Here is a 26,336-nt window from a genome sequence, read left to right as displayed (position 1 = left end):
AACCAGCAAACTTCTTGCTGTGAGGCGACAGTGCTAGCCACTGTGTTGCCAAAAGAGCACTCATTTTTAAATAAAACATTCTGTCTTATTTAAATCTAATCTCTAACACTAAGGAACAATAGAACATTTCTAAAAATTTAATGGGAAATGTTTTTCTTACCAATAGGACACTCCAGTCGGTTGCATACTTCATTTTCAATGGAGTCTCCAAGACACTTCCTTCCTCCATGCTGTGGTTCAGGGCTGTTGCACTCTCTGACACGACTCTTCAGGCCGCCTCCACATGTAGCTGAACACGCTGCCCAGGGAGACCATGGGCCCCAGCCACCATCAACTAAATGGACAAACAGGCACAAAATAGAGTTAGATACCCCAGCCCAACTTTTTAGTTAATAAATCTTTTCAAAACAACTTTTCAAAAATGACTTTTCAAAATATACTTGTCTGTGTTTTTAATGTGACAAAATCCATCTGCTTGTTATTTAGTTTTGTTTTGCATTATACCGGTTGTTATTTACTTTTATATTCGCCGTTGTTCGACTTACGCAATTTTAAGAGAAAACAAAGCAGTGATTTTGTAGAGCTGACTTCAAAGAACTAATAGTGAAGTAATGAAAATAACTAATTAGACTAGCTACATTCCATTTTTAGGTAGGCATTAGCATGCATTTCATTTTGTACCACATGTTATGTTATGCAATCCAATATCGCAATCTGTGTGCTAGCACATTCTCTGCTAATGTGGAAATAACACATAAACGCCTGGAATAAGAAGGCAATGAGCACGTAGCTCTCCCATTTCTGGCATTGCTGTTCAATGAAACTGCACATTCCTGAACATTCAAAAACCAGAAATGGCCAAGCATTCCTTGAGTATGTCATAAGCATATTCAGCAAAATCCTGAGACGAAGAACTTGACCAAATATGTGTAAAATTGCTGATGAAAATATAAGTCCTGGAAAGGACTTCCCCAATCATCTTCCCAGACGGGTGGACGAGATGGTTTCTATATGAGCATGTTTGTGGTTGGGCTCAATTTGAGGTTGAGCATTAAATTTTGAAGGGCTGTCAAGTTAATGTAAAACAGAGTTACATTTTTTGAAATGCCATTAACACAGTTTTTTGCAGTGCGATGCTAAATTCAGTGAATTTGATGAACATGTAAGACATTTCATATACAGTTGAAGTCAGAATTATTAGCCCCCTTTGAATTTTTTTTCTTTTTTTAAATATTTCCCAAATGATGTTTAACAAAGCAAGGAAATTTTCACAGTATGTCTGATAATGTTTTTTCTTCTGGAGAAAGTCTTATTTGTTTTATTTCAGCTAGAAAATTATTAGTCCCTTTAAGCTAATTTTTTTTCAATAGTCTAAACCATCGTTATACAATAACTTGCCTAATTACCCTAACCTGCCTAGTTAACCTAATAAACCTAGTTAAGCCTTTAAATGTCACTTTAAGCTGTAGAGAAGTGCCTTGAAAAATATGTAGTCAAATATTTTGTACTGTCATCATGGCAAAATAAAATAAATCAGTTATTAGAAATGAGTTATTAAAACTATTATGTCTAGAAATGTGTTGAAAAAATCTCTCCGTTAAACAGAAATTGGGGGAAAAAATAAACAGGGGGCTAATAATTCAGGGTGGCTAATAATTCTGACTTCAACTGTAAAAGAACTGTAAAGAAATAACTGAAATAATGGGTGGCTTTTAGTAGCTCTTCACCATAGAATTTTAATCTAAGTGCTGACCGACCAAAGACTATCCGATTAGAGATGAAGCGAAGATGCACATTTGTGAGAGCAACCCATTTATTGTCGCCAGTCAACAGACTGGTTTTGAAAAAATTCAAAGGGGGGCTAATAATTCGGACTTCAACTGTATGGTATTTTCATGTACAGCCATTACTACACAGAGAGTCGTAGTTCACTGAGAAGCTATGAAAACAGCTGTCATTATCCCAGAATGATAATCTTGATGTAATTATTGTCTGATTATTATTCTGATTTTCTGAACTGTGTAGTAAATTCTGTTCCATCTAAAAGCATGTGCTAAAGGTTTATTGCCCAGCCCTAATAATCCATAAATAGTACAACTCATTCATTTATTCATTTTCATTTCAGCTTAGTCCCTTTATTAATCTGGGAATCAGCGGAATGAACCACCAACTTAACCAGCATATGTTTTACGCAGCGGATGCCCTTCCCGCTGCAACCCATCACTAGGAAACATCCATACACACTTATTCACACACATACACTACGGACCAATTCACCAATGTCTTTGGACTTGTGGGGGAAAAACGAAGCACCCGGAGGAAACCCACGCGAATACGGGGAGAACATGCAAACTCCTCACAGAAATGGCAACTGACCCAGCTGAGGCTCGAACCAGCGACCTTTTTGCTGTGAGGCGATCATGCTACCCACTGCGCCACCGTGCAGCCAGTAGTAGTACAACTGTAATTTGCAATTATTGTTAAATCTGCATACTGTTTGCAGCCTGATTTTCCTAACTGTTACATACAATGTAAGAGCTGCTTGCACATGTGTTTTGAATCTTTTATGTACTACTGTTTTTGTGCCAAAGATGCCTGTGTTAATCCAGGCAACAACACTGAAGACACCAATAACCATAAATGCAATGAGCTAACAAGTGCATGTGTGGGAATAATGAATATACTAATGGATATACTTTAAACAAGTACAAAAACATTTTTATCAATTGCAACTTTTGGGAAAAAGCACAGACACGGCAAGTTAGGACATGTTAAAATGTTAAAAATCTTATAGGAGGTAAGATGTTATGCTTATAACTATTCTGTCAAAATGTAATATTTATAGCTCAATCTTATGATTGTGCAAGTCATGCCATAAATCAAACGAGGTGTCATATTTTGCCAGAAAAATAAGGTAATATTTCTTTTTGAATTTGAATCTGGTTTCAGGCATACCAAGAATACTTTGCCGTTCTTATTACTATAATTATTAGTTATTATTATTAGTTATTTAGTAATAAATTATTGTAATTGTATTAGGTGGCTTAGGTATTATTGTGAATTTGCTGTGTCTCTTTAATTACTTATGTTTTTATATTAGGTGTAATTTGTCACATTGTTCAATTTACAGATTTTGTTCTCTATAAAAACACAGTCTGTATTATCAACTTACATTGTTTTGTGACCCTTACTGTTTGACACCGATATGATACCAGTTTCCCAAAAAGTCCAAACCCAAACTGAAAATAAGGTTTTTCAGAATTCTGTGTTAAATCAACAACATTCGACAACGATAACTGTTTCTTCACTGGCTAGTAATACTCACTGGGACAGGGTTCTGTGTGGCAGCTCTGTGTCTCTCGTCCTTCACCTTCACAGTCTTTGCCACCTCTTTGTGGAACAGGAGCATTGCAGTGACGGATACGTGTGATCAGTCCTTCCCCACATGTTACTGAGCAGGATGACCAGGGAGACCATAAGCTCCAGCCACCGTCCTGACGAACTGCAAATGTAAAACACAAAGTTACTGTAAGAGTGCTACAATAACTGACAGCCAGCCTTCACACATAAAAAAAAGTGTTTGTACCTCTGCGGTCACACTTTCCCAAACTGCACTTGCGTGTCTGAATCGATGGTCCAGAACATGTGTTGCTTGTGTCGTCACAAGAGCGCCCCCTCTGTTGAGTCCCACTCCCACATGTGACTGTGCATTGAGTCCATTCTGACCACGGAGACCAGCCATCCTCACTGTCCATTGCTACATGAAGATTTATAATACATCATTAGGAAATGTACAAATGACTTGTTGCCTGGTTTTGGGACTATAAAAACATTAAACACCATTTTATACATCTATTCTTGTGATCAAAGATGAATTATTAATACAGTTTTCAGCATCAGATGATCATTGTTATACACTAATTTGCTAAATAAACTTTTTGTCACCTTGGAATTATGGGGTTCTTTCTGAAATTGTTCAAAACTGAGTTATTCATAATCTTATGGCATGACTTTTTTATTTAGAATACTTTTCTAATTTTTTTATTTATTTATTTTTTTGGTATTTGAAATGCAGAATATCTCAAAAGCTTAAGATTTCAAAGTCATTCATATGCAAAAGAAACCCCCTTTTGGGGAAACCATGATACAACATTTAATGATTCCTTGATAAATAGAAAGTTTAATTACTCTGGATTTACAACATTAATTAGGTATGTGTTTGTGTAAAATATTAATAGTTGTTTATTCTATAAAAGGTCTGATAAGAGTTACTCCAAATTAAAAAAATATTGTCATTTTTTTAATGAAAATATGTCAGAGAATAACAAATCTCTCCATTTGTTGTCATTAAAAATCTACGTTTTTCCCAAAAATTCTGCTTCCTTAACTTTGAAAAGTGAAAACATTGGTATTTTATTGATTCGTTCATTCATTAATTTTGCTTTGGCTTAGTTCCTTTATTCATCAGGGGTCACCCCAGCAGAATGAACCGCCAATTATCCAGCATATGTTTTACACAGCGGATGCCCTTCCAGCTGCAACCCGGTACTGGGAAACTTAGATAATTTAATAACTTTTTTAAAAAATATACCATTATCATTATCAATTATATTTGTAGTTTTTATAATAATACATAATTTAAGTTTTGGTTACCAAAACATAGTTTAAAAAAAACAAAACAAAAGCATTTTCATGCACTTACGAAGGCAAACTGGACAGCATTCACCATCAATGAAGGATGGATTGGCACATGCCACTGGAGGACACGTGATCTGTCGACAAACAACTTTTCCTTCTTGGCAGGTACATTTAGTGCAGCTATCCACAATCCAGTCCTCCTTGTCCTCAAACATACGGCCATCTTGCCAACACATACTCTGCTCTGAAAGACTCTGCATCTTGTTTAGAGCCTCCTTCATTGCCGTGTTTTCTTCTGTCTAAAAAAATATGTGTTGAAATGAATTAAACAGCTGTCTATCTTCATGCTGCGTCATTCAGGCTTTCCACACATTCAAGCATAACCATACATCTCCATGCATTGAGAACATTAGATGTTTTCCAAGAGAAAACGTCTGACACAGTGATTTACAGAGCTTACATTCCTGCCACAGTTATGTGGGCAGATACAAAATTATGGTCTGACTATCCTGTTCGTGTGCCCACAAACAAAAATGGCCTCACTAGTGAGCTCAGTTTTTTAAACATCTGACACAATTGGTTAACATTGACAATATGATATGCTGTATGAGTGAATATTAAATTTTCATAGTCAATTTTGCACGATTTATATGTGGATGCATCAAAAAAAAACACAAGAGGACTCACCACTTTCTGCAGGCCATCTATGAGGTTGCTGACGACAACTCTGAGACCCTTCAGCTCCTGGAAGAGGTTGGCCAGTTCTTCGCAGGAGCGTTCACACATAAGTTCTGAGGAGCTGGTTGCTGGAACGTCTGTATTCTGGGCAATTACATTGGTGGCGATTGAAGAAGGAACCTCCACAACCTCTGCGCTCTCACTGACTTTATTCGCCTCCACTGGGGAAAGACAGCAGAAATTTGAATCAAACCTACAGTAGAAATTGGATTAATAAACCAAGATAAGTGAGATATATCTAGCTACAGACCCACACATGTTTCAGAACACACAATCCCCGCCACATGACCTAGGCCAGGGAACACCGTATATGGTTAATGATGGATATGAATGTTATTAACATCTACTCTGACCTCTGCCATCAATATAAAAATATATATTACTAACAGTTGCTACAGCTTAGTAAAAGATAAAGTAATAATAATAATAATAATAATAATAATAATAATAATAATAATAATAATAATAATAATAATAATAATAATAACACATTTTATTTATAATACAATTTTTCTAAGACCCAAAGCGCTACAAAAACAGAAAAATATAAAAAGTATAGATAAAAAAAAGTTTTAAAATATAAACACAGAATAATCAAGAATCTAAAAATGCAGTCTTAAAAGGATGAGTTTTTAGCATCTTCTTAAAACTAGCTAATGTTGAAGCATTTCTTACAGAATAAGGGAGAGCATTCCAAAACCTGGATGCAGCAACAGAGAAGGATATCTTCCCCATTGATTTTAGTCTACAGGGTGGCTGTTGAAGGGTGAGAGTATCAGCAGACGGTAAGGAATGAGAAGGTGTGTACTGAGAGACAATGTCACAGATATAGGAAGGAGCTGTACCATGTAGAGCTTTATATGCAAGTGTGAGACTCTTAAAAATGATACGGGACTGAACTGGGAGCCAATGCAAGCTATAAAGCACACCAGTAATGTGCTGCCGTGGTGGAGTGTGTGCTGCTGAGTTTTGAATATACTGCAGCCGTTTGATTAATTTAGCAGGTAAACCAACAAAGAGTGCATTACAATAGTCAATCCTGGAAGTGACAAATGCATTAATGAGTCTTTCAGCATCTGGTTTAGTGAGGTAAGATCTAATTTTTGCAATATTCCTCAGATGATGAAAAGCAGATTTTGTAATGCTCTTGATGTGTGAGTCTAGTGATAGATGAGTATCAAAAATCACACCAAGGTTACGTGCTTTGGTAGATGGACAGACGGCAGCATTATCCAAATTCAATTTAAACTCGCTATCTTTGAGAGTGGCTGCTGGTGTGCCAATAAGGAGTAGCTCTGTTTTGGAACAATTCAATTTTAGAAAATTTGGTGCATTCACATTTTAATTTCCTGCACACCCTGAGAGGATTGAGGCAATAACAGACAGATTGGATTTTGGGCTGATATAAATTTGGGTATCATCAGCATAAAAGTGATATCCCAGTCCATATTTGATGATGATATGCTCCAGTGGAAGCATGTAAATGCTAAAAAGTATGGGACCTAAGTCCTACCCCTGAGGGACACCATGGCAGACCCGTCTGATATCAGATTGATTATTTCCCATGACCACTAATCGAAAATGATCCAAAAAATAAGATTTAAACCTGTTATGCACAGTCCCAGTGATACCAAACCATTTCTCCAGCCTATTTAACAATATAGAGTGACATGCATGTGTCAAAAGCTGCAGTGAGATCTAGTAAGACCAAGATAGTAGATGCTCCAGAGTCAGCAGAGAGAAGCAGGTCATTCATGACACGAACCAAGGCTGTCTCTGTGCTGTGTCCCTTTCTGAACCCTGTCTGGAAAAGTTCGTATAGCTTGTTGGGTGACAAGTGTTATTGGAGTTGCGCCACAACAACCCACTCCAAGACCTTAGAAAGAAAGGGTAAATTTGTGATTGAGGCCTGTAATTAGCCAGATCTGACTTATCACATCCAGGCTTTTTAGTGAATGGTGTAATAGCTGCAACCTTGAGGGCTTTTGGGACAGTGCTAGTGGTAAGGGAGGTATTAACAATGTTTAAAATGAGTGGACATGTAGAAGAGGGACTTCCCTTTACAACAGATGTTGGCATTGGGTCGAGAATGCAAGTTGTTGTGTTCATTGCATTCACTATTTTCAATATAATGTCAATAGTGAGTATGTTAAAACTGGAGAAAGTAGTTTCAGGAAAGCTAAGTGGATGGATTTCTGGGATTTCAGGGGAACTGAAATGGTCAAATAACAAAATAACATGGTCATCATTGCATAAACAAATTTTTTTTTTAATCTTTATTGTTTAATCTTTAATAAATAATTTAATCCTGCAATGTGACTACTGCAGATGCACACATTGCGGTATCGATGCTCAAACAATAAATTGTTCAGCCCTAGCCCTGCAGAAAAACCAACACAATCTCCCGTCAACTCATAACTTTTTGATTTAGTGACTAATTCATATGAATTTGTACGATCTAATTCGTACAATTTATTATAATTTGCTCATCCCCCAATGACGGTTGGGTTTAGGGGTGGGGTTAGGTGCCACACCTCCTTTTTAAAATCGTACAATTTCGTACGACTGAACTTGTACAAATTCGTACGAATTAGCCACTTAACTGACAAACATAAAATACTTAAGTTTTCTCGTGAGATCAGGCTGGAAAAACATGATTTCCACTTTTGCAGATGCACACATTGCGATATCGATGTTTAAATGATAAACTGTTCAGCCCTACCCCAGAGAAACAGTTACACTTTTGTGAGAAATCAACTTGAAATGGCTTCCTTTTAATTGTTTTAGCACAGTGGGTTTAGAGAAAGTCTTTCAGTGTTGGGAAAATGATACACTTCACCTTTAAGGCAAGTATGAAGACAGAGAATGCAGACACTGGGTATCTCACAGCATGACGACTAAACCTGTTTGCAATAAAGCCTCTTTATACACGACACTCAGGCGCTTGAAGATTGTAATAGGAAGCCAAATTAAAACGTTTCATAGGCTCCTGTGATGTAACACACATGTAACCACAAGCAAACTATTTCTAGGCACACAGACCTACCTCAGCAATCCTTTAGAAGCACCATTTTTGAGGTTATTTTTAAGTTGTTCAGAAAGAATATAGTTTAATTTTAATGTCTGGGTGGAGCAGTAGCTTCAGTTACCCCAGTTAACTATTATTAGAAACTAACATAAAACTATTTCACTTTCTACATATAGTCAGTTCACATCAAATTTAAAACATACAGTTTTCAAAATGGTTTCACCCCGGCAGAGCTTTGATAATCAAATGCTTTCTTAACTGCAATTTTCTTACCATTGTCCCGTGTTTTTATTTTGTTATTGAAAGAGAGGTGCACAGAACATATTTATTTGAGCTGTGGTGAATTTTTTTTTTTTTTTTAAGATCTTCAAAATGCATTGCCATTCGCTCTTGAATAAATTTTGAGTTTAATTTTTAATAGCAGATGGCACTTTATAGGCTAGTTTTTACCCACACATTCAAATGCTCAAGTGGAAGAGATGTGTGTTTGGCTGAGGCATTTACTGTAGATAAGTTGACTTTAATGTCACAAGATTTATGTAAATACAGCACTCTATGAGCTTGTAATCCGCTTAAACCTTTGCTAACTTTATTAATTATCATTTTTATGTTTAAGTGGTATTTGTAAGGAAGTGGATGCAAAGCAAAAGTAACTGTTTGGCTGTTTAAAAAGCCTACAGAAAATCATAGAATAGGCTCTATGCACAGCTAGAGTTTTAAAGTCAACGATAAACTTAATGTGACTATTTTCAATGTCACAAGGTTGTTTTTACATCATCAATGTTGTAATGTAATTACAATGCATTCCGTTAAACAGACTTAAGCATTCATTTAGTTGTTCAAGCGTAAAACGAGATGAAAGACTGTTGTAACCACTAGCGCCGTCAGTGCCAACAGGTTAGCACAGAAATTCCATTGAAAATACTGGGTTAAAATAAGCTGTCATATTTTAAAGACATGACGGCGGGATATGGAATTTAATGCAGTGCTTTTTGTCCGATCTGACACCCACTTCATATCGTATATCTATCAGGCATTTTTGTAATGGAAAGACATTTTTGTAATGGAAAGTTCACCAGAAGCCCTGGGGTTGTCTGGCTGAAAATTAAAAGTCTGTGTGCATATAGCCCATTGATTTCTCAAAAGATTTTTTTTTCCACAGCTCTTATTATTCTATTAATTTAAACAGCTCTCTCACAGCAAGGATGAGTTCTCGATGTTGGTTAACTTTCTGTCACAGAATTTGCCACATATTTCTGTTTCTAATCAAAGAACAAAAATAGTTTATCTCTAAGTATACTGAGATATTAAATCATGTTCAATCTTGCTAGCATGAATACTGAAAACAAGAGTTTCTAAACTCTACATATTGCATCCATTAATTTTTCCCTTGATTTTTACACATAATAAAGGTCAAATAGTATCAATGTTAGCTACGTAACTTTTGAACATGTTAATTATCCCACTGTTTACAGAGTTATTTGGTGAATGTATCTATAGGTGCATCCCAAATCACATACTTATGCACTATTATACGCCATTTTGTAGCATAAATAGCGCAAGTAGTGCATTAACACTGAAATTCTAAAAAATAATAAGTGCACTTTAAATACCCGTATGATGCACTTATTCAACTGTTAAAATAAAGTGTGGACTGTTGGACACTTCACACACTCAACGGCCACATCTTTGCTCACGCAGAAGAAGGAGCGGAGCTTTCAGGCACTGATGTTGGATTACTTTATTTATTTTGGATTGTGAAAGCAAAGTTCTCTTATGACAGTGATTTTACCACTCATAGTTATAGTCATGGCAGGTATTATTTGGTAGTTTGGTCATTTATTCCACTAATTTGGCAACCGTCAAACGTAATCAGGGAAACAGTTTGAATATCTGCTTAGTAAACACTGCATACATATGCTATGCTGTTGAGCGTGGAAATGCATAAGTACATAGTATATAGTGCGTAAGTGCATAGTGTATAGTGTGCCATTTGGGACGCAGCTTATGTAACTGTGTCATGCCACACACTATGTAGTACGCTGAACTTTTTTCAACATCTTTAGAAGTAATTTAATCCTCAAGAGGATAAAAGTGTGTTTCTGTATGTGATTTCACTCGTGTAACTTTAACTTCCCTTTCACACACATGACCCCAATGCATATAATAAGGTCAATTTATTTAAATCCATGCTATACGTGTTTAGTTACAGAAACATACTAATCTTTAAACTAAATGAGCTCTGACAACACATACACAAAGTCAGGTCAGACTGATGGATGGCCTATTTAGACAAAAACAAGCTTGTAATACATGCACACTATGGCAATAACTCTAATCTAATAACTTCTTTAGTCAGGTCGGTTACTGCTAGTCTGGGTGAGTGCACACAGGTCTCCACAAGCACAAGTTCCTTAAAGCATGTTTATATATAAAGCTGTCAAGAGGCAAAAATCCTTCCCCTGAGCAACGGATGTCAAAAGCCTGCCGTTCAAGAACCCACTCTTCTACTGCCAGCATATAGCTGACACTAAAGAAAAGAACTACACACAAAATGTGACCCTGGACCACAAAACCAAGTCATAAGTGTATTTTTTATTTAGATGAATACGTCTACAAACTTAGTTAGGATAGGTCAATATTTGGCAGAGATTATAAAAATCTGGTATCTGAGGGTTCAAAAAATCTAAATTGAGAAAATCACCAATGAAATGGTCACTATAAAGTGCTTAGCAATGAATAATTCTAATCAAAACAATTTTTAAATACTTACAGTGGGAAATATTATAAATATTCATTAAATATGATTTTTTTTTTAATATTCGAATGATTTTTGTTGGCATAAAAGGAATTTAGATGCAACATAAGACTAAAGAGGACCTTATTACTATGTTTTATGTAACTGATGTGAGTTTTAAAAGTGGATTGTTCAAACTGACTGTATTGTAATGCACTATAAAGTGTTGAAATATGTTAGATATATTGCCTAATATATAAACTAATATATAAATAAGTATAGTATTTTTGGCAAACTGACTTGATCTACTTGAAGTGCAAAAGTATCTATTTTTCCAAGTACACACATGTATAATTTCATAATATATTGATTTTAAAGTTTCATTGCTAAACATCAATAGCTTAATATATTTACATATGAATTTTACTTCTATAATACATGTATGTTTGACTTATTATACTTTACAAAATATCTGAAATACTTAAATATATCTTCATTTTGAATAATAGGTTATGTTCATGGTTTGAGTGAATTATTATACTTTGCAAAACATATTTTAAATATTTCTATATTGTGAAATACAGGCTGAAGCACACGCTCATTCGCAGTGTTTAAAATATGTTTCATTATGTCTAAAACCAGGGATGTCCCGATCAGGTTTTTTTGCCCTCGAGTCCGAGTCATTTGATCTTAAGTATCTACCGATACCGATCCCGAAACCGATCCGATACTTCTATAATAATTATTTTTTTTTAATTGTGGTTCTACGTGCTCCATAAGCGTAAGAAATCCAGGGTTATCTACAAAGGCGAATAGCAGGTCACTCATTGAGATCATTTGTGCTATCTTGGCTGTGAGGTCCTGTGCCTTCGTGTTGTCATTTTTTCTGTCCTCTTCAAACTCTCCTGCTGCGTGAGCTGACTCGTCTTTGGTTGGGTTGCGTGTATTGTTGTATTGTGTATTTGGTTGTACTTGCTGTATTGTGTCGGGTGTTTGTTTTTGTGGTGCCTTATCAGGTTTGTTGTGTTAAACGTAGCCTTTTTCTTTCCACCTCTTGCAATCCCAAGTTTACATATCTCACAGTTTGCTATGACAATGTTGTCATCAACTTTATACTACCTTCAGACCACAGACATACTTGCACTTGCCACTTCAAGCTGCTTCTGTGTTCTACTTTGCCGGCATTTAACCAATAGTGTCTCTGCAACAAAATGATGTCATGCCGCACGTGTTGCTGTTTCTGTGTGAAGTGAAGAAAGAGATCTAACTCTGTGCCTCCACTGTTAAAAAAGTAATGTAGAATATATATATATATATATATATATATATATATATATATATATATATATATATATATATATATATATATATATATATATATATATATATATATATATACACAGTTGAAGTCAGAGAATTATTAGCCCCCCTGTTTATTTTTATCCCCAATTTCTGTTTAACGGTAAGAAGATTTTTTTAGCACATTTCTAAACATAATAGTTTTAATAACTCATTTCTAATAACTGATTTATTTGATCTTTGCCATGATGACAGTAAAATAATATTTTACTAAATATTTTTCAAGACTCTTCTATACAGCTTAAAGTAACATTTAAAGGTTTAACTAGGTTAATTAGGTTAACTAGGCAGGATAGGGTAATTAGGCAAGTTATTGTATAACAGTGGTTGTTTTGTAGACTATCGAAAAAAATAAAGCTTTAAGGGGCTAATAATTTTGTCATTAAAATATTTTTTTTTTAATTAAAAAATGCTTTTATTCTAGCTGAAATAAAGCAAATAAGACTTACTCCAAAAGAAAAAGACATTATCAGATATACTGTGAAAATTTCCTTGCTCTGTTAAACATCATTTAGGAAATATTTAAAAAAGAAAAATTCTAAGAATTTAGAATTCTAAGGGAGGCTAATAATTCTGACTTCAACTGTATGTTCTAGTCCTGATCGGGAGATAACGTCCAATTTCTATCGAGTCTGAAACCGTGTGATCAGGCCCAATTTCTGATCATGTGATCGGATCTGGACATACAGTACCTATCTAAAACAATTATAAATAACATGCATATACTTTAAACACACTCAAACTGGCACCGTTTCACAACGTTCTTAAACAAAGTACACAGAAAACATACTTTAAGAAAGAATAATATTAGTGTTTTAAATGCATAAATAGTATGCTTGAGTTATAGCATATTCTTTTAAAAGTGCAATTAAGCATTTTTTAAGCATAAGTACTTGTAGTGTACTTTATAATACATACATAAAAATACAACCAAATACATTTAGAATGCACTTTAAGTATGTTATTATTGTGCTAATCGTGTTTTAAATATACTATCTACATTTCAAGTACATTTGTAATATATTCAAGAGCACTTCTTTTTCACCTGAGAAGGAACCCCTCCCTTTCTGTGAGTTATACATTTCGTACAGCAGTTCCCATTAAACAGGAACTCCATCTTAATCCCACAAATCTTTTTTTTTTTTTTTAGCTGGCTGGCTGAAAGTGTTAAAGAATGTTAAAGCTCAAAAGCTCCTCCTACCTGGGTTTCCAAGATCACATCCCCTGCTCTCCAGAATGTCCTCAAGCTGGGTGTCAAAGATAAAACGTACATTCTGTAGCAAGCCCTGAAAGAAACAACAGCTGCTGTTAGGCTAACCTTGCCAATTTTCAACCATTCACATATATCTCCCAGCACTGGGAAGTTGGGTTGAATTAACAGAACACTAGAGGATCAGTGGTAATTTAATACACAGTTTCCAGCAACTCTCTGCAACAACTCTCTGCAACAACTAATGCTGACAAAATTGAGCAAAAATGTATTAGTTACTGTTCTAGCTTGACTTTAAAATCCACTGCATGAACTTTTCTGAATAATGCGACATCAAACCTACCCTAAAATGGCTTTCTCTTGTGGACCCTTTGGCCACGAACATACTGGCGCCCGTTGCACTCAGGTACTCATAGAAAGGTTCATCAAGAATGAAGCTATCAATGAGTCCACAACCAATGTACAATGTTGCTGTCTCCCCATGCACATAGAGTGTTATATTCTTCCATTGTGAATCCGAGAGGTCTACTTCCTCAAAGGAGATCACGTTGCGTGAGCCATCGGCCCACCAGTACACCAAATCTAGAGTGTTGGTTCTGCCGTCTGAAACAATCTCAAGCTGCCTGCGCTCTCCGGGGCCTTCCAGTGCAAGAATGGTGCCACGAGATGTACGGTCCTGACGCAGAGTGGCTGTCAGGATGAAGCCTTCATTGTTTTGTATTTGCAAAAGAAGTTGTTGTAGCGCTGTGGAGCTGACAGAGGGCAGCTGGTCAAACCGGATGAAGCGATATGCTGGAGCATCGCTGTCCAGACCCTTAAAAAGCTTCACTCCGATGGTCTTGCGTGTGATCCCACTGGATTCAAATAAGTCAAAGATGGTCTCATCTTCCAATTGTGCATCTAAAAAAAGTACATGATTTACATGGGTAATTAAATATTATATTGACACTAGGTATACATTATGGTACATGAAAATGACATGAACTCTGAGTCTATATTTACTGAGCTAAATAGAATATATTTACTGTACATGTATTTGTTAATAAAAATGATGCTAAATACAGTGCTCGGCATAATTAAGTACACCCCATTTTGAAAATGAATATTTTTATCCATTTCTCAGTGAATATAGGCAATGTGTTTTGGTGTATTTAAACAAAACAGATTTATTAAACAGATATAGTTATTAAAATAATATTTTAGTCACCAAGCATATTTAGAAATTGAAAGATAATACAATTAAATTCAAGTAAAATATAGCAAAAAAATTGCAACCTACAAAAAAATTTTTTTGTCTCTCTTGATTTTTCCTCTTTTAAAATTTGTATTTAATATTTTTCTATAACATATACATTTGGGTGTTCTAGTTTTTGGACTGTTATCGTAAGTTATTTTGTTAGATAAGCTCCAGATTTGGCTTCAGTACTGACTAATCTAATGTATTTGCACAAATATAATATTGTATAGCTTCCTATTAAAAAAATATTAATTTAAAAGATAGATTTGTGAGAGGTGTACTTATATATGCTGAGCACTGTATGAACTGAAAGCTGTGCACAGAACACAAAACACCCTTTTCCTTGTACGCACTGTATAAAAATGTAAATTAATGTTGATATTTTATTAGTCAACTATCTGTACTTTGGTCTAAACCAGATTATAGGGCTGCTATAGTAAAATATGGTGTAAAAAATAGCATACAACATACAACACAATCATACATTGTAACAGGATTTCGATATCAAATAAATATTTCTAATGACATACAGTATTACCTTGAGATTTTACGCAGAAGGTGAACAGAAGCAAAAGGGCCAACAATCGGAAACATCTTCGAAGAATCATTCTTCTGTGGATCACAAATATTGTTTGTTTGACGTTAAAAATACATATATCACGGCGGCTCAACACCTACAATTAAAATACATTAATATTAGCCTACTCGTACCCCCAGACCAACCACTACTAATAATATATCACATTGCCAAACACGCACCATCGAGAACTCTGCTTTAAAGTCTGAACGACTTTGTTAGGCTATAAATCAATACATACGCATTATGTTTTAGGTAAAGGTATTGAAATGAAAAGTTCTCATATTAAGGACTTCCATCATTCACATCCTACAGCCACAATTGTCTTTTGGCACCCTAGATTCAGTCAGCTTATATTAATAACGCTTTTGTGATATGCAAATCACTTACAGTATAATGGTTTGTAGGCTAAATGTACTATACTGAAGAATGAGCAATCTATCCACGGCACGTGCTGCTATGGTTACCTCGTCAACGCTCTGCCACACTCTTAACAAAATGTAATATAACTTTTGAGGTCGTGAAAACGATCAATAAAAACTCTAACGCTATTCGAACACAATATAACACCTATTTGTCAGAACGCAATATCACATTGGTTTTGACTCTACATAAAGAAGCAAAAGTGACGAGCATCCCACTTACCCGAATCAAAGGTGCCCACCGGTATTATAGAAAAACTATAAATATATATATACAAGATGAAAAAGACGCTTTACTCCTCAGTCAGTTCCACAATGGTAAACCCACGCCAATGATCAGAAATTCATTGCGTAAAACTTGGAGATGCCACGGGTCCTCCAGGCGCGAAGTTTAAAAATTCGCGCATGAAGCTGGTTACGCGGTTCACAGGGAACTGCAGTCAATCATGAGGTGTTACTGAACAATGTCTTTATGTTCCAAAAGCTGCTACGTGATAAATCCAGGTGATGCCGGACTCACGGGCTCCCTCCTCATAACTGATCTCTCTTGAATTTTATCAAGAGGGGCGCGCATATTTGGTTTCAGATGGGAGGGTTTGGCGAGGCTGGAGGCGGGTTGCGCTGGACTGGAGAGGTTTGGGTTGTTGATGTGACAGCACGTCAGGACAGTTTTCATCAGCTAATGCAGCCGCGGGCTGTTGGGGTGAGGGTGAAGACCTAAATGTGGATAGGTATGTGAGAAGACTAAGAATGAGGTCAAGTTTATATTGAAAAGAAATAGAAAAGAAGTGTTGTTGGAAAAGTGCCAGATACTTCAAAAGAAAAAAATTAACTATGCAGTGTTATCACATTATTATTATTATTATTATTATTATTATTATTATTATTTCCCTCCTGTATTTCTATAAGCCAATATTAACTACTAGAGATAGACAGACAGACAGACAGACAGACAGACAGACAGACAGACAGACAGACAGACAGACAGACAGACCAATAGACAGATAGGGCGGATGGATGGATGGATGGATGGACGGACGGACGGACGGACGGACGGACGGACGGACAGACAGACAGACAGACAGACAGACAGATAGATAGATTACAGACAGACAGACAGACAGACAAACAGAATAAAGATAGATAGATAGATAGATAGATAGATAGATAGATAGATAGATAGATAGATAGATAGATAGATAGATAGATAGATAGATAGATAGATAGATAGACGGAGAAACGGACGGACGGATAGATAGACGGACGGACGGACGGTCGGACGGACGGACGGACGGACGGACAGACAGACAGACAGATAGATAGATTACAGACAGACAGACAGACAGACAAACAGAATAACTATGTTATTACCTATGTAATATCAAATGCGCCTCATAATAGACATGAATAGATCCATTTTTAATTACTGAGTAGTCATAATGAACAGCACAACGTGGCATTCACCATATAAGATGTATGACTTTAATCTGACCTGCTCTCTCAAGACCGTTACATTCCTTTGAAAATATGCTCCATCCCTGTCTGAAAACACAAAGGTAGACATTCCATCAAAGTCTGTTGAGTGGGAACATCTCCGAGAAGCACATAAAGTGTAGATATACTACAGCAGATGAGACAGATGATGTACATGTTTACAATATGCGTTAGGTGAAACAAATCAGAGCAAGCTCTTGCAAAACCTGGCCTCAGCAGAGGGTTAAAGGCTGACATCATTGTATATTTCACTACTATATGCTGGAAATGACATTATATCCTGTGTATGTCTGAAATGAGAGAGTATTCCCGTGAGTCCTGCCCTCTTTTAAGTGCCTGATTAGAGTGAGCACAATAATAATTCTTCCTTCCTCTGAGTGAAATGATGTGTCCATTGAGTTTAAATTACAGTTCTAGGTTTTCAAACAGTTTCTGGTGCTGTTTTGCCAAGATGTTTGTTTTATAATCAGCTCTTGACAAAAGTTCCTTGTTAATTACATAATGCACACAAAACAAGGTTGCCTGCCAAAGCACATTCATCATATGATCATGAGCTTACCTTTTTATGTTTAGCTATAACTTACACTCCTGGCTTTGCTTTTAAAGACAACTGTAACATTAAAAACTTTCATTAAATTTTATAATGGCTTCTTTAAGTTCATTAGTATTTTGATGTGGAGGAAAGGTCATGTCATTGCAAAATACGTTTTCTGAGCTGCTCGATAAACAAATCCTGATGACTGTGGGAGGTAATTTATACCTAACAAAAAACTTAGCCAGACGGACATTTGACTGATAGTATGTTCTCATGGGGTGACTGGGAAGCTTACCGGATTGCTTTTGGTCCAATATTTCAGACTTCAAAGCAAATCTTCAGGAAAGCCTTTGTCATTAGTCTCTTTTTTCCCTGTTGCCTTTTGACCACCTCTTGTGCAAACAATAAATAGCTGTTAGAAAGAATGGGCAATTATTTGCACAAATATCTGTCCAGGTCAGTGTCCTCAGCAGTAAATACATGGAGAACTATTAAACAAATGTTATTGTAAGGAAAATAATCAAAACATTATGGTGAATAGAGTTTTAAAAAAATTTTAATAAAAAGTTATGAGTTTTATTGAGGTGGAATGTTAGTGATGGCCAGACTGAGTAGCTATACATGAACAAAGGAAAATTAAGACCTGTTTAAAAAAGATTTAAGACCTACAACACAATGTTTCAGCAAAGTTATGTAACGCCACGCCAGCAGAAGGAGCCCTCGCCCGACTACTGACTCAGCTCCGCTCCCTCTGCACTCACTTCCTGTTTGTGCTGTATTTCAGCGAGAGCTCAGGCCATGCTTCTTTGCGAAGTATCGCCAGTTTACCTGCCTTACCAAGCATTGTTCCAAGTGACTTTCATGACTGCTAACCTGTGTATGACCCTGCCTGCCTTGGTCATGTACGTTCTGTCTTTGCCCTCTTGATCTGTTTTGGACTGATTGTTGTTACACTGAACTTCTGCCTGCACTATCACTACGTCTTCTGGATTTGCCCCTGTGTATGTTGATTGGTTTGGACTGCTGACATGTTGCAGACTATCTGCCTGTCTACTTAAGCCCCTTAATAAACTTCCGCACATGTATTCTAATACTGTCTCAGCCTCCATGTTACAATTTAAGACTTTTTAAAGCCTAAAATTTTAAGACCTCGCCGATACCCTGTACTAAAATAATGCAAAAAATATATATAAACAAACCGATATATCGCATATACTGTATATGAGCAGGAGTTCAACATAAATTGAGGAAGAATGCATCTCCTGTTAATTCTAATCTCTAAGTTAATTTCAAAAGCTTTACCTGTACCAATTTTGATTAACATTTCCAAACAATCCAGCCTGATCTTACAAGGTAAGTAACTATTTTACGTTTTGTCAGTTTAGTGGTTAGTTCAGTCACATGAAAATGTACAATTTTTAAAAGGAGGCATGGCACCCAACCCCACCCCTAAACCCAACCGTCATTGGGGGATAAGCAAATCGTACTAAATTGTACGAATGAGATCATTTGATTTCATAAGAATTAGCCACTAAATCAAAAAGTTACAAATTGCCGTGAGATAGCGTTTAACAATCCATGCAAAAAAATGTAAATCTGCAGATAATTTATTCATCCTCAAACTCTAAAGCGGGTCGCACACCAGATGTGCCACGACATGGCACGCACATGACAGTTAAAAGTATCACACACCAAACGCGCACATTTGAATGTTATTTAACTTGAAACTATTCAGATGGCGATCTGTTGCGCGCCAGAAATATAAACAGTGTCCTGAGTCATAGCTCGGCGCTGCAGACAGCCGCCGACTTGCAGCGCCAGTGTGCCTACACTGACAGAAACTTATGTTTAGAATTTTTAAAAATTCATTGCGCTGTGTGCTGAGTGGCGCATCCGGTGTGCGACCCCCTTAAGATCTCCACACTTATGTCATTATATAACGGAAAGGTCATAACTAGAAGAAGCTCACAAATGTTTGTCTATACTGTGCCCCTACTGGTAAGCTCTGAAGGCTGTTATCATCCACATGGTTAATCATCCATCCACATGCTTAATCAGCTGTACTAATAGAGAAGAGTCCAGATCCAGATCTGTTTTTACATTACTGTGATGGTTGGGTTTAGGGTTGGGGTAGACGTTAATAAAATACAATTATTAGGAAATTTAATAAATAATATAAATAATTTTCATGAACTTCCGGCCACAGCTGTTTGTGATCTATGGCTGATTAACCCTGTGGATGGATAATAACAGCCTTCTGAGCCTACTAGTAGGCGCAGAAGGCCTCTACTGGCCCATATCTATCAGCTGATAACTACTGATAACACTCATTTAATCGAGTGAGAACATTCAAATCGGCTGGATGAATAAGACGAAGGAAAATAAATGGATGAATAAATAAATGAATAGTTCACCCCAAAATCTAAATTCTGTCTTCATTTACTAATTGTCCACTTGTTCCAAACCTGTTTGGGTTTCTTTCTTCTGTTGACCAGAAAGGAAGATACTGAATACATATGCTGAAGAATGTTGGGAAAAAACACCAATTGACTTCTATAGTATTTTTTGTTCCTAATATGCAAGTCAATTTCAGAATATCTTGTTTTGTTTTCAACAGAGGAAAGACATTTATAAAAAGTTTTTTGGTGAACTATTCCTTTAAAGACTATGGTTTATTTCTTTATGTGCTACTAAACAAAAAACCTTAGTCTGATGGTGAGTAAATTAACACCAAATTTAGTCTTTTTTTTCAGGTGAACTATTCCTTTAAATCATATAGCTCTTTATCCATCCAAAGTCCAGCTCCATAGAGACCACGGCTTATAAACTAGTCAAAATTTATAGAAAATCCTCCTTACATCACAGAATCCAATGCCCGTATTACATAATAAGCAGATCGCCTTCCCCTCTCTTCACCTCCCAAAGTATTCATATATCTGTCATTAAAATGGAACATTTAGCTAATGACTTCCAGACTGACACTCTGTGAGCTAACAATGAGGGAATGCTAGACCAAGTCCATAGAGTTCCCATTTTATCTAGCCATTTTACGTCTAAATCCCCTGGAATCCTTTTTTTATTGTTATAATATATTTCTTTGTTTCTCTCACTTTGTTACCAATTTATTTTTTATGTTCCTTTCCGCATGAGCAATTTACACAGTTTCCAATCTTGTAAAAGTCAGAAACGGGTATGCACGTGTGATTTCATTTTTTGAAGTGATGTGAAGTGAAAGAGAGACCAAATGTCCTTAGATGTGGAAGTCAAATTCTCCTGAACGGTTCCATTTTGTTCTGAATTATTGAATTAATTCTGTTGTTGTTGTTTATGGAGAAAAAAAGTTGGCTTTTCCCTTTACTATTTAACTAAATTCACTCAAAAAACTTTTTTTTTCTTGCTTGTTCAAATTACTTCTTTAAATTGCATTGAAACGGCATAATTATTGAGATTTGTTAGGACAACTGTTAACTGTTTTATTTTCAATTCACTCAAATTTGTTAGTTAACTTAAAGCGGTGGTCCAGAATTTATTTTTATGTGTACTCACGCTTCATTCGTAAAAAAAAAATAAATTTTTTTCATATAGGCCTATCTATGATACACCACACCAGCCTTACTTTACTTCCTTACTGTTTTCCTGTGTATGACCTGGCCTGTTTACCTCACATACATTCCTATGGTTTTGCCCTATTGCTTTGTTTTGGACTATTTGTTATTGCCTTGACCTATTGCCTTATTACTCACACCTTTTGGATTTCCCAACCCACATAGCAAAATATCTCTGTCCTAGCTCTGGCCCACACAATTATCTTTCGCTTGGCCCACATGCCGCAGTGAATTACGGTACATGACTGGACCAAGTCTGGCTTCCAGACAAGGACTAAACATGGACCATATCTGGGCCATATCTTATGCCAAATCTGGGCCAGAATTCTTTGCTACCTGGGAAGTGTATGTCAAAAGATTGGGACTGCTTATCTGATTTTGACACACTGCCTGTTATCACGTTTATGTCTCTCTGCAAGCCTTTCATTAAACTTCCGCAAATGGATTCTAACGCCACCTCAGCATCTACGTTACATTCTACTAGCACGTGCTTTGCCTCTGCTGTGTAAATACCATCAGTGTAGCTGTTAACCGTAGCAGTTTTAGCCTGAATCAGACAGAAAATGAAGAGGACACAGCTGACTCTCACGTCTGCTCTCTTAATTAAAATCTATACAAGTGTCTTTCATATATGTTCTGAATTAGCATGTGTAAGTACTATGAAGCATTCACATATCTTTTGTGAGTTTCTTATTTGAGCTTATTTGTTTATGTCCTCGATACAACATACCGTTAACGCTAGACCCTATGCATGGAATAGATCGATTTAAACAAATAAAAATAGCTTTGTCTATTATGGTTGGAGCTGCTCCCTCTTTGAGGAGTTTTTGGCCAAATCCAGCACTGAACTGGGAGAGATACTGGGAAAGTTCTCCTTTGTCAAATGCTAGCTGTATATTTCATAATTCTCTGGAACATAATTAAAATAAAATTGTAAGCACTTCTCTCTTTGTGCCATGTCCTTTGGGAGCCCACATACAGAACATAGCAAGCTCTGTGGAAATAGTAGCATTTGGACGGCATTTTAGCTTTCTCTGCTATAACATTACAGTGCCTATGGCCACGTCCCTTCGCTGCGCAGAGTGTATGCGTGTTTGTGATCTCACTAGCCTGGATGTATTGTTTAAAACTTCGTTCACTCTAGGCTTTGCTAAGCTCTGTAAACTCTGTAAAAGCCAATGTCTCCCTTTGCATTGAACTTTGAGTGTCTTACATTCAGAGATGTTGTTTATATTCACACAACTACTTTACACATGAACTAAAGTTTAAACTATAATATCGTAGTAGACCACCCCTTAAATTTGTGTTGAGACAACATGAATGGATTGTGTGAAACCCTGCATTTTTTAATGTGTGACAAATAATAGCTTGGCATATTTTGTTATTTTAAATAGTAGGGAGACTATTGCATTTTAGTCAAACGGTAGTATGTTATGCAGCAATATAAAATATTGAGATGTCCAGTAAACAAATCTTCACCACCGACTGTTTCCTGTTTATAACAGAAAGCACTGACTTATTTTTAGTCCCCTGACAGGCAACATCTATAAATCAGGCTTGTGGGTTAATAATTCTTTGTCAGGAAAAGAGAGATGATGTCATTGGTTCAGTCGGTAAGATAAATCTGGTTTTCCTGCTAAAGTGGAAAAGTGTGGCCTGTGGCGATTCATTTATATTTAGACGTTTCTAAATTCTGCAGATTTGACCAGCAAGGAGCTTTTAAAACACTGGTGCGGTTAAGAAACCCTGCCCTAAATTAACCATAAATATCAAAGGAAATCTTAGGAAATATCGCTTAATCACTCAAATGATTTTCTCTGGACATGTATTGCACTCTATAAATATAAATGTGCAGTTATTAGCTATAAAGAGACATCTGAGCTAGCGCTTAAAAATAACTTACTCTGCAGTGCTTGGATAAACCAGTAACCATTCCTACACTGTAAAACATATTTGTAAAATGTACAGTATTACTAGCAGTTTTGGTTGGTGTTATTTTGCAAGTGCACTGTAAATTAACAATTACAATTGTGCTGTAGTTTTACAGTCAAACTTGCCAGTAATACTGTAAATTTTACAGCAATTTTTTTCAGTGTAGATTATTTTAAAATATGTAGGCCACTGAAATGATTTCATAGATTGGATCGGTTTTGTTGTCTTTTATTCTTAATTTAACTCTATTTTAGCCAACATCTATTTATGAGCCACATAAGCTTGTAAACATACTGGATTGATATTCTCTAGGTTGCTATTTCAAAATAAAGATGCAAAAGTAGACTTGGAGGATTTTTTGCAGGAATATTAAACTATATTATAAAACATAATATAAACCACTCTGAGGTGGTGTCTGTTCAGTATCAAGCTCAAAACACGTCACAGATCATTTATTGAATGCATGCTGTATATGCCTATTTCAAAAAACTATTTAGTTTTACTGTGGGTGTCTCTACAATTGCAAATCATTTTTTCCTGTCCTTTACGAAAAGAGGTCTGTGCCAATACAGCTTGTGCCTCGATTGCCCCGACAACAACAAACAAAATGGCAATATGTATTTTAAAGGCTCGTCAGTTTTAATGAATATATAAAAAAGCATCTCTTGGACATGACGACAGCATACAACTCAAAACCTCTTGATTTTTCAAAATTATTTCAGGTTTCAACGTGTACTCAGGACAAGAATTCAGATATTTGAGCGAATTTAGAAACAGTGATTACTGTATGGAGAAAAACACAAATTTCAAAGTACCCTTTGGGCTTTTTAACTTTGCAAGATTTGTTCATGCTCAAACACTAACATAAACCACTACAGAACATTTAAAGTGTAAAAAGCATTATACTGTAGCTTTAATATATACTTAAAAATAAAGGTTCTTTATTGCCATTAATGGTTTCACAAAGAACCATTAACAGTCTTTGGAAACTTTTCATTCCACAAAAGACTCCATGAGAAAAAAAAATTTATGAGAAATTGCTCTTTAAAGGGATATTTGGGGAACCTAAATCTGTGACATCCCCATGAAGACCCTGTTTAAGATCTTCCCGGCACCTTTATTTTTAATAATGTACAGTGCACAATTCTGCACAATTTGAGTTAAAAATTTACTTATATATATGTCCCACGCTGCTAAAAAAAACACCATAAGGACACATATAGTTCACAAAAAAAGTGAAAATTGGTTGTTTTTGTGTTATTTCGAGCAAATTTGTTCTTCCGGTTTAAAAAGAAATTTTGAAGCTACTTCACGGCGATTAGATCCTCGTGTCAATTCCAGCGTGGACATTGGATGTCTGTATCGGCGGATACAATGTGACATATTTGAGTTTTCATTAACTCAAGAGATATTAATTTGTCATCAGATTCAAGCGATAGACTTTGTTCAAACCAATCAGCGCCCTCTATTGTGTATGAGGTGCAACTTCATTAATATGCATAATAGCTTCAAAGACGGCAGAGAGATGCCACGTTGTGTTGCCAATAGTAATTAAAACAAGTGAAAGAAGAATTGTTTGGAGACATGGGTCATCAGTGTTGCGTTTATAAATGTGCTGCAATGAAGGTTTTGTTTTCAGTTCCCTGCTATGAGAGTGCAGCTGGACTCACTCATCTGGAAATGGTGAGTGGTGAATATCTGGAAAAATTATAGACTGAAAGATCCGCTTTAAATGCTGCTCTCCGAATGTAAACACCTTAATCAAACGATTACCATCGTGTCTGATTTTCGCCGCAATTTGTGACAGGATAGTCAATACACACACGGCTTTCTGATGCTATTCTCCACACTTACCGAGTGCATCTAAGTTACCGAGAAATGCAGAGGTTTCATGGCCCTTTAAAAAAAGATTTACACAACCTTTTGCAAAAAAAATATAAAAATTGCATAATAAATGTTACAATTTGCTTTTATGTTGACTGTGTATGGATGTTTCCCAGAGATGGGTTGCAGCTGGAAGGGCATCCGCTGCGTAAAGCGTGCTGGATAAGTTGGCGGTTCATTCCGCTGTGGCGACCTCGGATTAATAAAGGGACTAAGTCGACAAGAAAATGAATGAATGAATTTGCTTTTATGATTAATGACTTAAATAAGACCATAATTGTGAATTTTTGCTGTTTATTACCATAAGATTTGGGAATTTTGTTTATCTGGTCTTAGACTTTTGGACCACATAACAACTGAGACAGCAAAGGAAATGGATAAACAGCAGGAGAGGCAGTCACTCCACTTTTCAAAGGTACTCAGAACAGCAGTGAGACTGACAGACGAACTGGTACATTGTACTACCCCTTGTTTTGCTTATTTTACCTCCTAACTGTGTGCATGCATTCCTAGCCTTACCCTTGGGCTCCTAAAATAGTTTCTCAAAAGTGGTTCAGTGGTTCACTTGCTCCTGGCTGTTTACTAGACTTGTGTCTGAGTTTTGAGGATTTTGAAATTCTGTATTTATTTGTTTCATTTAAAGTTATCACCCTGCTCAATAATACACGAGGCGTATTGTGTGTGCGTGTAGTGACTCACTTCACATCAACTATTGCTGAAGTCAGATATTTTTTTTCTATGTCAGAAATGTAGCCAGACATTTCTTCATGATAAGATCAGATTTCTGATGGTAAATGGGGTCAGTAGAAGTCATTGCTTTATCCCAGGGTTTCATTTGTCAAAGTCCTCATGGAGGAATTTGAACCTGACGACCTTCAGCCAAACCTTTGATCCCTCCACACACACTTGATCTGATGTTAGATGACTGATTTAATTCAGA

General features: G+C 36.2%; 1 protein-coding gene across 1 annotated transcript in view; it reads right to left on the bottom strand.

The window, feature by feature from the left end:
* The window catches only part of thbs2b (thrombospondin 2b), a 36,475-nt gene extending 19,974 nt beyond the window's left edge, over positions 1-16,501 (bottom strand). Inside the window, exons 1-9 of the mRNA XM_056469932.1 lie at positions 16,170-16,501; positions 15,486-15,559; positions 14,054-14,610; positions 13,702-13,786; positions 5,326-5,537; positions 4,703-4,937; positions 3,587-3,757; positions 3,326-3,502; positions 161-334 (exon numbers count right to left, since the gene is read on the bottom strand). Coding sequence (XP_056325907.1) covers positions 161-334; positions 3,326-3,502; positions 3,587-3,757; positions 4,703-4,937; positions 5,326-5,537; positions 13,702-13,786; positions 14,054-14,610; positions 15,486-15,555 — 1,681 coding nt within the window. The 5' untranslated portion in view covers positions 15,556-15,559; positions 16,170-16,501. The remainder of the gene's footprint in view (positions 1-160; positions 335-3,325; positions 3,503-3,586; positions 3,758-4,702; positions 4,938-5,325; positions 5,538-13,701; positions 13,787-14,053; positions 14,611-15,485; positions 15,560-16,169) is intronic.
* Between the last annotated feature and the right edge of the window lie 9,835 nt (positions 16,502-26,336).

This window comes from Danio aesculapii, chromosome 12 (genome assembly GCF_903798145.1).
Source record: "Danio aesculapii chromosome 12, fDanAes4.1, whole genome shotgun sequence".
Lineage (NCBI taxonomy): Eukaryota > Metazoa > Chordata > Actinopteri > Cypriniformes > Danionidae > Danio > Danio aesculapii.
Note: the sequence above shows the minus strand (reverse complement) of the source record. Positions and strands in the feature narration are given on the sequence as shown.